General features: G+C 50.3%; 1 protein-coding gene across 5 annotated transcripts in view; it reads left to right on the forward strand.

The window, feature by feature from the left end:
• The first annotated feature begins 7,967 nt into the window (after positions 1 to 7,967).
• The window catches only part of ZNF451 (zinc finger protein 451), a 38,761-nt gene continuing 32,005 nt past the window's right edge, over positions 7,968 to 14,723 (forward strand). For 2 of the 5 annotated variants that reach the window (XM_073675464.1, XM_073675468.1), the window contains exons 1-5: positions 8,038 to 8,154; positions 9,398 to 9,486; positions 11,073 to 11,141; positions 11,468 to 11,587; positions 11,898 to 12,009. In XM_073675464.1, coding sequence (XP_073531565.1) covers positions 9,418 to 9,486; positions 11,073 to 11,141; positions 11,468 to 11,587; positions 11,898 to 12,009 — 370 coding nt within the window. In that variant the 5' untranslated portion in view covers positions 8,038 to 8,154; positions 9,398 to 9,417. Of the gene's footprint in view, positions 8,222 to 9,397; positions 9,487 to 11,072; positions 11,142 to 11,467; positions 11,588 to 11,897; positions 12,010 to 14,723 lie in introns of all 5 variants that reach the window. The other 3 variants (XM_073675465.1, XM_073675467.1, XM_073675466.1) reach the window with 3 other exon arrangements.

Consider the following 14,723-nt stretch of genomic DNA (forward strand, 5'->3'; position numbering starts at 1 on the left):
AATGCCCCGGCGGTGTTCCAACACTTTGTTAATGACATTTTTCGCCGCTTGGTGGGACAGTTTGTTGTCATATATCTGGATGATATCTTAATTTACTCGCCGGATCTGGTGTCTCATCAGGAGCACGTTAGGCAGGTGTTACAGATCTTGCGGGATAATAAACTGTATGCCAAGTGGGAAAAGTGTGTGTTCGCCGTACAGGAACTCCAGTTTTTAGGCTTCCTGGTTTCAGCGTCCGGTTTTCGTATGGACCCTGGGAAAGTGCGGGCAGTTCTTGAGTGGGATCGGCCAGAGAATCTTAAGGCACTACAACGTTTCCTGGGGTTTGCTAATTATTACCGGAAGTTCATTCGTAATTTCTCGTCCATGGTTAAGCCTCTCACTGACATGACTAAAAAGGGGACGGATTTTTCTAGGTGGTCTGACAAGGCTTGTCAAGCATTCTCCTCTTTGAAAAAATGCTTTGCCTCGGCGCCCATACTCATTCAACCTGATGCGTCTCAGCCATTCATTGTAGAGGTAGACGCTTCCGAGGTAGGGGTGGGAGCAGTATTGTCACAAGGTTCGTCCCCTGGTAAGTGGCATCCGTGCGCCTTTTTCTCTAAAAAATTGTCGTCCGCTGAGAGGAATTACGATGTCGGCAATAGGGAACTCTTGGCCATTAAGTTAGCTTTTGAGGAGTGGCGCCATTTTCTGGAGGGGGCAGTTCATCCGGTCACCGTCATCACCGATCACAAGAACCTGCTATATCTGGAGTCCGCGAAACGTCTGAATCCCAGACAAGCTAGGTGGTCATTGTTTTTTACCAGGTTTAATTTTGTCGTTACATATCGTCCTGGGTCAAAAAATGTAAAGGCGGATGCCTTATCTCGTAGTTTCCCGGGGGCCGGGAATACGGACGACCCGATTCCTATCCTTCAGGAGGGGGTGGTGGTTTCGGCAGTATGCTCTGAGCTGGAGGAGGAGGTATTGGAGGCTCAGGGGGACGCCCCTGTTGGACCTCCAGGGAGATTGTTTGTTCCAGATCAGTTGCGACAAAAGGTGATCGAGGCACACCATAACTCAGTTTTTGCAGGACACCCGGGGAGTAAAGCAACTGTGGATCTCCTCTCGCGTCGGTTTTGGTGGCCTAATTTACATAAGGAGGTGGTAACTTTTGTCGCGTCCTGTGGGGTTTGTGCGCGCTCTAAGACCTCACATACCCGTCCGTCTGGGGCCCTCTTACCTTTGAAGATCCCGGAGCGTCCTTGGACTCATCTGTCTATGGACTTTATTACGGACCTCCCTCCGTCTTCGGGTAAAACGGTCATACTCGTTGTAGTGGACAGGTTCAGCAAGATGGCACATTTTATCGCTCTTCCGGCTCTCCCTAATGCTAAAACTCTTGCGCAGGTGTTCATTGGGGAGATTGTGAGGCTTCACGGGGTACCCTCCGAGGTGGTGTCTGATCGGGGGTCTCAGTTTGTGTCTAAGTTCTGGAAGGCGTTTTGTGCACGGCGGGGGATGCAGTTGTCATTCTCATCGGCTTTTCATCCTCAGACCAATGGTCAGACGGAACGTATGAACCAGAGCTTGGAGACATATCTCCGGTGTTTTGTGTCAGAGAACCAGGAGGACTGGGCTTCTTTCTTACCTCTGGCAGAGTTTGCTCTTAATAATAGGCGGAGCGAGTCCACTGGTAAGTCCCCGTTTTTTGGGGCATATGGTTTTCACCCCCAGTTTTGTACTTTCAGTGGGGGGGGCTCTTCGGGGGTTCCTGAGGAGGAACGATTTTCCTCATCACTCGCTTCAGTATGGAGAGGGGTGCTGAAGAATCTGAATACTATGGGGAACCGATACAAACGTATGGCTGATAGGAGGAGAGTGTCTGGTCCGGACCTAAGTGTGAACGATCGGGTATGGTTGTCTACCAGGAATATAAAACTTAAGGTTCCCTCCTGGAAACTGGGTCCCAGGTTCATCGGGCCGTACAGAATCAGTTCTATTATTAATCCGGTGGCATTCCGTCTTGACCTCCCCCCTACGTTTAAAATTCACAACGTGTTTCACAGATCATTGCTTAAGAGGTATGTGGCGCCGGTGGTACCGTCACTTTTACCTCCCCCTCCAGTGGTTGTCAATGGTAACTTGGAGTTCCAGGTATCGAGGGTCATTGATTCACGCTTTAATCGCCGGTCCCTTCAGTACTTGGTTCATTGGAAGGGGTATGGTCCTGAGGAGAGGATGTGGGTTCCTGCGTCGGATATTAACGCAGACCGATTAGTTCGGGCCTTCCACACGACTCACCCGGATAAACCTGGCCCTGAGGGTCCGGAGGCCCCTCGTAGAAGGGGGGGTACTGTCACGGGTGTGTTGCCACGAAGATCGTCACGAGTACACAGCCTGACTTCTCGCAGCTGACTTGTTGGTGCTTTGTGTTTCTCGGCAGTGAGGGAGTTAATTCTCTCTCTCTCTCTGGGCTAGATGAGGTCCAGCCTCGCCCAGCTGCAATCAATACTTCTGTAGTGAGACTCCTTCATATACCTGCTGGTCTGTCTGGGAGGTGTCGGTGAAAGCATTTCATTCAGACTGACAGAGCGGATCGTGGTGTTTGGAGTTGCTGAGATAAGTGTACTTGGAAGTGTTTTTTCCCTTTCCTCGCTTTATCATTTATCTCCTTTCCCGTTGGTTTTCCCTCTGTTGTAGTTGAGAAGTTGTTTGTATGCAAGGTGGTTTTGGTTTTTCCCTTGTACTGTCTCGTTCGTCTAAATACTGTGTTTGGGCATATTATTTCTTGTTCCCTTTGGTTGTGATCGGGGTCCTTCTCAGGACTAGATTACTGAGGTGCAGGGATCTTCAGGAGGTAGGGGTTACGCTGGCGGCCTGGACCTCTGTACCTTTAACAGTACCTCCAGGTTGAGGGATTAGTCAGGGCCCCAGCTTAGGGTCAGCTTAGGCCCCCTACCTCCAGTATACAGAGACAGCGTGACATCCAGCAAGGGAAAGAACGGGTAATCGCTTACGCCAGCCGAAAGCTACGGCCCACGGAGAGGAACCCTGAGAATTATAGCTCATTCAAGCTGGAGTTCCTGGCAGTAGTGTGGGCAGTGACCGAACGTTTCAAGCATTACCTTGCCTCCTCCAAATTCACCGTGTACACGGATAACAACCCGTTGACACACCTGGACACTGCAAGGCTCGGTGCCCTGGAACAGAGATGGATGGCCCGCCTGTCCAATTTGAATTCACCATCAAATACCGGGCAGGACGCTCAAATGCCAACGCGGATGCCCTGTCTAGAATGCCGAACTTACCGGACGTAGGGGAAGATCCAGAAGATCTGGAAGAAGTTGAGCTCCCTGCGTTCCACCGTCATGGGATTACCCTGTATTCCCACCGTGTGAAGGACAGGCGCTCCGTGACGTTCAATCCCTTGCCCCACTACAACTGGGCGGAGACGCAAGACAGTGATCCCGCAGTCCGTTTGGTGAAGGAAATGCTGACCCAGGCCGATGCCAGTCTTGACCCAGACGCTCCGGAGGAGACCAAGCAACTGTGGAAGGAGAAAAGTAAGCTGTTCCTCTACAGGGAGAAGCTGTGCCGGAGAATGGTTAACTCTCGAACACATGAGTTGACCTGGCAGGTAGTGGTCCCAAGACGAGACGCGGCTATGGTTCTGGAGGCATACCACAACGGAGCAGGGCATTTCGGATGGAAGAAGCTGGAGTTCTTGTTGCGTGAACGGTTCTACTGGGTAGGCATGAGAGGAGCCATCGAGAGGTGGTGCAGAGACTGTGGCCCGTGCCACCTGAGAAGAAAAGACCGAGCCAGCCAGAAGACTCCCCTGCAGCCCATCATCACCAGACAGCCACTGGAACTGGTAGCCCTGTGTAACGGGTCTGGGAGGCGGAACCTCTGGGCTACTATACAAGGGAGCGGTCCTTGTAAGGGAGCGGGTGGCGACCAGGCAGGCAGTCACAGCAGGTGACCGGGACAGTCTCTGGGTGTACGGGCAGGAGGTCACGGCAAGTGATCAGGGCAGTCTCTGGAAGAACGGGCTGGAGGTCACGGCAAGTGACCGGGGCAGTCTCTGGAAGAACGGGCTGGAGGTCACGGCAAGTGACCGGGGCAGTCTCTAGGTAAAGGGTAGCTACGACCTGTGATGGCTGAACCTCCAGGTAGGCTAGCAAGGCAGATGGAGGATGTGTGCTCCCAGGTGAGCAAGCGAGAGTCTCTGAAATAGCAGGTGGTCACAGCACGTGACGGCGGAGCCTCCAGGTAGGCAAGCAGGCAGGTAGCGGAGAAGCGCTCCCAGGTGAGCGGGCAAGAGTCTCTGGAATAGCTGGTGGTCCCAGCACGTGACAGCGGAGCCCCCGGGCAGGCAAGCAGGCAGGTAGCGGAGAAGCGCTCCCAGGTGAGCGGGCAAGAGTCTGGAATAGCTGGTGGTCACAGCACGTGACAGCGGAGCCTCCGGGCAGGCAAGCAGGCAGGTAGCGGAGAAGCGCTCCCAGGTGAGCGGGCAAGCTGGTCCATAGACAGACTGACCGGAGTTGTAAGGCAGACCGTCGGACCTCAGGCAAGCAGGCAGGTAGCTGATGTGCGCTCCCAGGTGAGCGGGCAAGTTGGTCCTTAGACAGACTGACCGGAGTTGTAAGGCAGACCGTCGGACCTCAGGCAGGCAGGCAGGTAACAGGAAATCAGGCAGGATTAGGACAGCAAGCTGGCAGGAATCTGGCAGGTAACTGGCAACGGGACCTGAGGGCTGAAGCAGAGTAGAACGGTGCAACAACATTGCTCGGGCACCTCCATTTTGGAGGAGGTGCCTTATATATGGTAAAGTCCTCCGGCCATTGGCCGGGGACTCCTTAGGACGGCGCGCGCGGCCCCTTTAAGAGGGAGGGAGGGCGCGCGCGCGCGCCCTAAGCACAGTGGCCGGGAAGGAGCGCGCGCTGCCAGCAGAGCGGGAGAGGGACGCCGGGCACGGAGCAGAGCGGTGAGGGGAACAGCGTCCCTGCCTAGCAGAGGGCAGGGACGCCAGCACTACACCCTGGACCATGTGAAACTGGCTCCAAGCAGATCTGGGTATGTCTACGCCCTCACAATCGTAGATCATTACTCCCGGTTCCTGGTGGTGGTCCCGGTCAAGGACTTAACGGCTCAAACAGCAGCTAGAGCCTTCCAGCAGCACTTCTGCCGTCCACACGGGTACCCGGACCAAGTGTTGACAGACCAAGGACCAGCCTTTGAAGCGGAGGTCTTCCAGGAGTTCTGCAACCTGTATGGCTGCAAGAAGATAAGAACAACGCCCTATCACCCTCAAACCAATGGACTCTGCGAGAAGATGAACCAGGTGGTGATAGGTCTGCTAAAAACACTGCCCCTGGAAGAACGCAGTCTGTGGCCTGAGAAACTGCCCGATCTGGTGGACCTGTATAACCACATCCCTGTAGGTTCCACCAACTGTACCCCGGCTTACCTAATGAGAGCAAGACCTGGTAAGCTGCCTATCGACCTGGATATGGGAGTCCTGACGCCTGAGGACACCTCGCCAGAGGCAGACTGGGATACAGAACGGCAGCAGCAGTATCGGAAAGTACAGGAGAGCGTCGAGCGAAGTCTGTCTCAAGCTAGAGAAACGCAAGAGAAGGCTTATAACCAGTATGCTCCCGCTGTTCCCCTGGTACCTGGAGAGCAGGTCTTGAAGAGGAAGAGGCGGCTCCACTAGTTGGACGACCAGTGGGAGAAGGACCCGTACACCGTACTGCCATCAAGCCATGAGAACCCAAAAATCTGCGTAATCAGTAAGGATGGAGAAGAAACCACAGCCATTGTCTCCAGAGACCACCTGAAGAAGTGTCCCGAGCAGCTGCAAAGCCCTGAAGATCAAGAAAACCCTCAACCCGCAGAGGAAAGGGAAGAAATGATCAGTACCGTACTCGGAGACTTCCCCCGGTCTTGGACACAAGTAAACGGCGCTGTCGTGGTACCCGTCCTCACCTTTCTCCAGCCAGCCCCGCAAGTGCCTACAGAGGAACCGGTAGAGCTGGAAGAGCAGCCGGCCCAAGAGGCAGAAGAGTCCACACCAGCAGTACAGGAGGATCAACCCTCTGCTGGTAGTGAGCCTGCTGTGCCCCTAGTGAGCCAAAGAGTGCGCAGAAAGCTGCCCAGCTTGCCCATAATACCTCCTACACCCTGTAGTGCAGAACCAGTTAGTGAGCTCCGTAGGTCCACTAGAGTCACTAGAGGTCAGATGCCCGCTCGCTGGAGAATCTAAACCAATGCACTGTAAAGTTGACTGTTTATTGAAAAATGTTTATGGTTTATGTTTGTTGCCTGTTACTAATTATGTTTCTCAGTTACCCTGCAGATTTATTTGGACTAACAGGTTATGGACACTGGATAACCGGAACAGTTTTGTAGATAGTTGCACCTTGGTGCCTCTTGTGAAGACGGCCGCAGAAGAGAAAACCTGTCTGGCGTGGCCTACTTGCGGCCCAAAGTAGCTAGCTCTAACCTTGCAGCCACGCCCAAGGACAACGCAAGGGGTTTGCTTTGGACAGGTCCCCTATTCTGAGCCAAGACTTCGCCTTGTTGGGTGACATGGACACCCCCTTTGTTTCATAAACTTCACCTTGGGTGATATGGACACCCGGTCACGGAAACGCCGTGACCTCTACAGACTAAAGTTTCTTGTGAATATGTTATTGTATTATTGTTATACCTTGTATTTATGTTTCTTTAAAAATGTGTTTAGTCCCGGAGTACTAAAATTTACTAGGGGGGAATGTGACACCCCAGGGGTCTGGTTGCCACAGTAATAGAGATATTATGTCTGAGAGCAAGTGGGAGGTTTCTCTGGTCAGGATCCCTAAACATGCAACACGGCCCACCCAGACCTGGGAGGGGAGGAATCTGCCCTTATAAACTGGGTCTGGGGCGGGATTAGTGAGTGAAGTTCCAGACACAGGGAAAGCAAGAACAGGAGCTCTGTAGGAGCAGTAGCAGAAGTCCAGGGGCTGGAGCTGAGCAGAGTTCGCCCTGGACGAAGATACTAAAGCCGGACACAGGAGTCCGAGGCTGTGGGGACTGATATACACCCAGCAGCAGAAACCAGCCGGCAGGGGATTCCAGGTCCTCTGGCCATAGAAGCCCGGAGGCTCAGTCACAAAGAAGGGACCAGCGCCGCCATCCAGGAGCGGAGGCTAACAGAAGGCCCCAAGTCACCAGCCATACGGGTGAGCACCACACGGTATACTCAGGGACGTGGGCTACTTGTAACCGCTGACAGCAAGGTAGCCAGGAAGAGTGCAGATTAACGGGGAGGCCTACAACTCCACCTGGCCAGGGGAACTCCTGCTTGCTCGCAGACTGACCAGGCCCCTTATACTAGCCAGTACTCCCGGGAGGGTCTGCCTTGTACCATCAGTAAAGACCCTGAACTTCACCTCCCGTCTCTGTGATTCCTTGCTGCTACTGCACCATTAGCTCTGGGGCCCTCAGACCATCACTCCCATCATCTCTCACATTAGCTGCCCTGAGGCAATACTCCTCCCGTGGGGAGTTATCCCATACTCGGCTGCGCAACCAACATCAGCCTCAGCGATCGGCAGCGCAGCGGCGGTCCCCACTGACCGCAATCCACGGATGGCGTAGTCGGACACTTATTACAACATTTAGACTGCCACTGGTTTGACCACCCTGGGCACGGACCGGGTCACCGCCATGGAGAACTACAACCCCCAGCGATCCGGCTCCGGGTATTCCCCCTGCACAGCAGCAGCAGCACAGGCCCAGGGGGCGCGTCACATACAGGGGCTGTGGAGCCTGGAAGACGGGGGATGGGGTGTAGAATGCAAAAACAAACAATGTCGGGAAGGGGTTAATAAGACATGACCAGTGAAAGTGACGGTGATAATAGCACAGAGCCCTCCAGGGTCCTCAGCCGCACCGTGCAGCTACACCCGGCCCCTACCACCATCTAGTGACCCGCCGGCCCCGGAGACCCCGCCCCCTGCCGGCACGTGGCGCTGTCAGTGTCACGGGACTACATTTCCCAGCATTCCCTGCTTGTCGCTTTCGCAGTGACGCTCGGGTTGTCAGCGTGCAGGTAACGCGGGAAGCTGTGATAGTAAACACCCGCAAGAAGGAGCGGCTACCGGTAACGGGTGGGGAAGTGTGAGTCCTCGGGCTGTATCTCATAATTGGTGTGCAGTGCTTCCTGCATCCCACCGTGCACACACTGGTGAGATGTGGAGTTATACCCAGTAATCCGGGATCAGCACTGCCCCATGTGCCGGATTGTAAGAGAGCCTGGCGTGTGCTGCTAACAGATCTGTGTGTGGCCCCATGTTACTATGGCCCCTGATGTGTAGCCCCCCCGCCCTCTGGCAGCGAAGACAGATCAGGGCTGCGTCTGATGCCCAGATGTGTGTGGTGTGCTGGGCATTGGGTGACGAAGGCCGATTCCCCCCCCCCCCCCCCCCATCATCTTAGCGGGGGGACGGGCGTCCTATGTATCCGTACAGTGCTCGAATAGAGATGAAGGGGCCCAGCACTCAGCGGAGCGCTTCTATTCCAATGTGGGGGAGGGGTCCACACGGACACCGCCGATCATAGCTGGTGACCTGTAACTATAACTGGTTACATTGTTCAGTAGTTATGTCAGCTTGTATGGGACATATATTTGGAGCTAGTTGTGGCCTTGTAGGGACAGATGTTGGGGGGCTAGGCGTGGCCTTGCAGGGACAGATTTTGGGGGGGCTAGGCGTGGCCTTGCAGGGACACTCGTTGGGGGGGGCTAGGCGTGGCCTTGCAGGGACAGATGGGGGGGCTAGGCGTGGCCTTGCAGGGACAGATGGGGGGGGGTGCTAAGCGTGGCCTTGTAGGGACAGATGTTGGGGGTGGGGGCTAGGCGTGGCCTTGGAGGGACAGAATGGAACATTTTCAACTGTTTTTGGCAATGACTATGTTCCTCCACCGCACACCTCAGTCCCTGCAGGGGTTTGTGTGCTAGCCATATGATGGTATTATGGCCATTGTAACTTGTGGCTGTCTCTCATCTTCAGCCTATAGAAAAGGGTCCCAGTGCTGGGGCAACAGCTGTTCTACAGTGTTGCGTTACAGACGCATTGGTGGAAGTGTTTTGTGACTTGCTACCGGACGACTATTTTACAGCTCTGATTTGGTGTAAATAAAATGTCACGTGAGTCCTGTGTGACTATCGACAAAAAATCCAACACATTTGTGACTTTATTGCCGGTCACAACACGACACCGTAGGAAATCCATGTCACAATGTGTCGCTGTGATTTCAATGTCCTGACCTTGTCCCGCTCATTTGTGCCTCCATTGTAATAAATAGGAAGACCCTGCGTGCAATCCTTGAACGTCTTTAAGGTTCTATTTTTCTTCTTTTTCAGAAGGAACATCCTCCACGGCCATGGAGACGCCTGACAAAGAAACGTCAGCAGAAAACCACAATAGTGAAGAGGAGATTGAGTTTGTCCGTGTAAGTGCTGGCATTATGGTGCACACAGTGTCCGTGGTTATGTCAGCTCTCTCCATTCACTTCTACTGGAGTTGCAGGAAAAAAAACGGCTCAGCTGACCGGCTATTTCCAGAAAATTCTCAACTCCCATAGAAATGTATGGAGATCGCTGTCCACAGGGGCTCATTTCTTACCATATTGTGTCACGGGGAATTATTACCTTTTTACATATTATGCCTGACTGCTGCATAAGGTACTTTTCGTTTTTATGACGGACACAGGTGGAATAGTCAGTGGGTGCTTGTTTATGTGGGGCACTTGCGCAGTATGTCATGTCCGGCCGCAGCTCCCCGCACGTGTGCAGTGAAGTTCCCAGCTTTACTGTGTGCGGCCGCTCGTCACCACGCATGCGCAGGGAGCCGCGGCTGGCCATGACTTACTGCGCAAACGCCCCACTTACATCAGCGCAAGCAGGGAGCAGAATTCAAATGCGTGGGCGGTGCCAGCCCTGACTGAATGCGAGGATCACACCCTTATGACTGAACGAGCAGGTAGGATATAAGTATATAAAATGTTATAGACTCATGATATTAGCACCAATTTTAATGAAAAAAGCGTGTTAGTGATGCACATTGCATCACTAACAACGCAATGGGGGCAGTTTACATAGTAGATAGGACATAACAGGTTCCCTTTAAAAGGATCGTGTTGTTGCGTTTTGCCCCACTAAACTTGGCACTCGGATGATTGATTGGATCTTTATTAATGACTGCAATCTCAAAGCAAAAAAAGACATTTCATTCTACACACTAGACTTCAATCAGAAATCGGATTGCCCAGAGAAAAAGCATCCGAGAAGACAAGCGCAGTGGCATGAAGGCAGTATCCACCGCTACAGACTGGATGAAAGTGCATTTCCATCTGAGTGCCAAGTTTCACCTTCACTACATTATGGGATAGAATCCTACCTGGGCACCTGTATGAAAAGCCGTGGTTCTCTATTACTGCCCCACTAAACTTTGTGTGTTATCCCGAGGGCTCACTTTTTCACTAACCAAGCGCTACCATATTGGTTACTAAGCACGGACTAAACAGGAACATCATTAGAGCAGTTACTGTTCAGTCACCACTTACTAAACGATGCGGCAGCGCCGGGTCACTGCAAGCGGCCTCAGAGCATTGTGGATACCGCTATGCATGTAGGGATCCCAGAACTTGGAAGGTCAGGCCTGACTTTTGCAAAAAAAATAAACCTTAGGGCCTTTTCAGGAGATATTACAGTTACTTAATAGCACATTTGACGATAACATTTATTTTACTTATATAGCGCCATTAATTCCACAGCTCTCTGCTTACATTACCATTACTGTTCCCATTGGGGCTCACAATCTAAATCCTATATCAGTTTGTCTTTGGGCTGGGGGAGGAAACCCATGCAAACACAGGGCGAACATACAACCCCTGCTCCCAGCTCTGCCTAGCGACTGTGCTAACCACTGAGCCACCTTGATGCCCTGTATTTAGTTAAATCGCCAGTCTGGGGCTGAAATGAATTTTAATGCTGTCGGTGCCATGAAGAATTGATTTTTCCATGTTTTCCTGTACAGGAAGGCCAGTTGAGACCTGTTCTGGAATGCGTTGACCTGCTTAGTAGTGATGATGAAGAATATGTAAATGTAAGTATAAGGAAGCTATGCGGGGCTTACATGATAGTGGTGTAGTACAAATCATTTTCCTCTGCAGAGACTGATACTATGGGGACCAAGGGAAGCACTCAGTGTATCTGCAGTAATGCTGGATGCCCAGAATTGTTTAATGACCTTTGGCAGCCCTTGCATTGCAGTCAGCCACACTTGGCTTGGTCATGGCTCCCGGGGGCACAGTCAGTCTATTTCTTCAGCATGCTAAAACAGTGTCCTAAAAGGAGTTGCCATGTGGTGTTCAGGATAAATTCATATTTTCTATTCATGATTTTGATATCTACATTTCTTCTGATTCGTAGCAAACCATAAAGGACCATGTTGACCGTCAGAAGGATCGGGTGGCATCAACTCTTGATCGTCTTGCACGCCACGTTGAAGTACAAAAAAAGCAAACGGCTGAAAAAAACAAGGCGTTTCAGGCGAGTTAATTTCATTTTTTTGATGAGCAGCTAACAGTGACTTTCTGTAATGTTGATGGAGCTACTTTTGCGTAACATTGCATGTTTATTTAGCAAGTGTAAAATGTATTAAAGAGAGAATGGGGGAAGTTTGTGATAAGAGCCTGGGCGTCAGTAGGCAGGAGCCAAGCACTGGAGACGTAAAATGCTGTAAAATGGGAAGACATTGTACATGACTGCTGCTTTATAGAATACTGCTGCTTTTGTAGTTCATTTTTGCTTAGTATGTTTTTTTACAGAGGATATATATATGTTTTTTTTCTTGTTGCAGGAAAAGTTAAACTTTCACCATGCTCATGGTTTACAGGAGTTGGAATTTATCAATGATCTTTCTGGCAAACATGCTGCAAAAATGTGTGTCCATGAGTGGCTGAAAATGCCAGGTAAGCAGAATAAGTAAATTAATGCAAAAAATGTTCTCCATGGACAGAAGACAGCAGATGGATATGGCTTCATTCACACATCTGCTTTAAAAACGAACACCATACTGACCCAATGGTTTTAATGAAACCATTCACACATCCATTTTTTAATAGATCTCTCATGCTCAGCTCATGGTCTGTTCTCGTCCACTTAGCAGATCAGACTCGGACTTTTAAGTGTTTGGGGATCTGTCAAAAATAGATGAAAAACAGAAGACATCCATTTTCAATTTTTTTTTTAACATCCATTGCTAAGAAGCTAATCTATGTATCAATGGAAATAAAAGGTTAAGTCAGTATACCTCATTCAGTTTTCAAATGGCAAAGAACAAATGAAATATGGATAACGCATGAGAGAAAAACTAAGTTGGGAGGTGACTTCCCGCATACTGCTAATTTGTAATAACAGTGAATCTGGCAGCTGATACACCCTGCCCAATGTACGTGCAGCATGTATCAGACCCGCTGTATGATTTCAGCTATACATTGGGTACGGAAAGTATTCAGACCCCTTTAAATTTTTCACTCTTTGTTTCATTGCAGCCATTTGGTAAATTCTAAAAAGTTCATTTTTTTTCCCATTAAAGTGCACTCTGCACCCCATCTTGACTGAAAAAACCCCAGAAATGTAGAAATTTTTGCAAATTTATTAATAAGAAAAATTGAAATATCACATGGTCATAAGTATCCAGACCCTTTGCTCAGACACTCATATTTAAGTCACATGCTGTCCATTTCCTTGTGATCCGCCTTGAGATGGTTCTACTTCTTCATTGGAGTCCAGCTGTGTTTAATTAAACTGATAGGACTTGTTTTGGAAAAGCACACACCTGTCTATAGAAGACCTCACAGCTCACAGTGCATGTCAGACCAAATGAGAATCATGAGCTCAAAGGAACTGCCCAAGGAGCTCAGAGACAGAATTGTGGCAAGGCACAGATCTGGCCAAGGTTACAAATGAATTTCTGCATTACTCAAGGTTCCTAAGAGCACAGTGGCCTCCATAATCCTTAAATGGAAGAAGTTTGGGACCACCAGAAGTCTTCCTAGACTTGGCCGTCAAGCCAAGCTGAGCAATCGTGGGAGAAGAGCGTTGGTGAGAGAGGTAAAGAATAACCCCAAGATCACTGAGGCTGAGCTCCAGAGAAGCAATAGGGAGATGGGAGAAAGTTCCACAAAGTCAACTATCACTGCAGTCCTCCACCAGTCGGGCCTTTATGGCAGAGTGGCTCGACGGAAGCCTCTTCTCTGTGCAAGACATATGAAAGCCCGCATAAGGTTTGCTCAAAAACACATGAAGGACTCCCAGACTGTGAGAAATAAGATTCTCTGGTCTGATGAGACAAAGAAAGAGTTATCACCAAAACGTTCTAACCGGTATGTGCGGAGAAAACCAGGCACTGCTCATCACCTGCCCAATGCAATCCCAACAGTGAAACATGGTGGTGGCAGCATCATGCTATGGAGATGTTTTTCAATTGCAGGGACAGGACGACTGGTTGCAATTGAAGGAAACATGAATGCGGCCAAGTACAGCGATATCCTGGATGAAAACCTCTTCCAGAGTGCTCTGGTCCTCAGACTTGGCCGAAGGTTCACCTTCCAACAAGACAATGACCCTAAGCACACAGCTAAAATAACAAAGGAGTGGCTTCAGAACAACTATGTGACCATTCTTGACTGGCCCAGCCAGAGCCCTGACCTAAACCTAATTGAGCATCTCTGGAGAGACCTGAAAATGGCTGTCCACCAACATTCACCTGCCAACCTGACGGAACTGGAGAGGATCTGCAAGGAAGAATAGCAGAGGATCGCCAAATCCAGCTGTGAAAAGCTTGTTGCATCATTCCCAAGAAGACTCATGGCTTTACTAGCTCAAAAGGGTGCTTCTACTCAATACTGAGCAAAGGGTCTGAATACTTAGGACCATGTGATGTTTCAGTTTTTCTTTAATAAATTGGCAAAAATTTCTACATTTGTTTTTTTCAGTCAAGATGGGGTACAGAGTGCACTTTAATGAGAAAAAAATTAACTTTTTAGAATTTACCAAATGGCTGCAATGAAACAAAGAGTGAAAAATTTAAAGGGGTCTGAATACTTTCCATACCGAATGTATATATTTGACTCTGCAATCCTGTGACTAGTTGAAAAGATCTGTCCCCAGCTGCTTCCCTTCAGTGATGGGTCTCTCTCTGTGCATGTCAGTCCAGGCAGAGGGTGGGTAGAAGCATACATGGCTGAAATACAGCCAATGCCTGATATTTGCTGGCCATGGTTCAGGCTGCATTTATCATTCCCAATGTGAGCTCAGTGGTTAGCACTGCAGCCTTGCAGCTTTGGGGTCCTGGGTTCAGAACCAACCAAGGAAAACATCTGCAAAGGAGTTTGTATGTTCTCCCCGTGTTTGTGTGGGTTTCCTCTGGGTTCTCTGGTTTCCTCCCACACTCCAAAGACATACTGATAGGGAATGTAGATTATGAGCCCCAATGGGGACAGTGCCCATAATGTCTGTAAAGCGCTGTGGAATTTAATGGCGCTATACATGTGAGTAAAATAAATAGCCCTTGGCTCATGGGTTACCACCGTTTTCCCTATTACTAATTCAGTTCTATTTGCCCAGCTTGTCTTCTCACTGTCAGACGTAATATGTCACAACTTTACTCTCTTCCTGGGGC

This window comes from Phyllobates terribilis, unplaced genomic scaffold, assembly GCF_046119375.1.
Source record: "Phyllobates terribilis strain yellow unplaced genomic scaffold, ASM4611937v1 Scaffold_3__8_contigs__length_932513732, whole genome shotgun sequence".
NCBI classification, from domain to species: Eukaryota; Metazoa; Chordata; class Amphibia; order Anura; family Dendrobatidae; genus Phyllobates; species Phyllobates terribilis.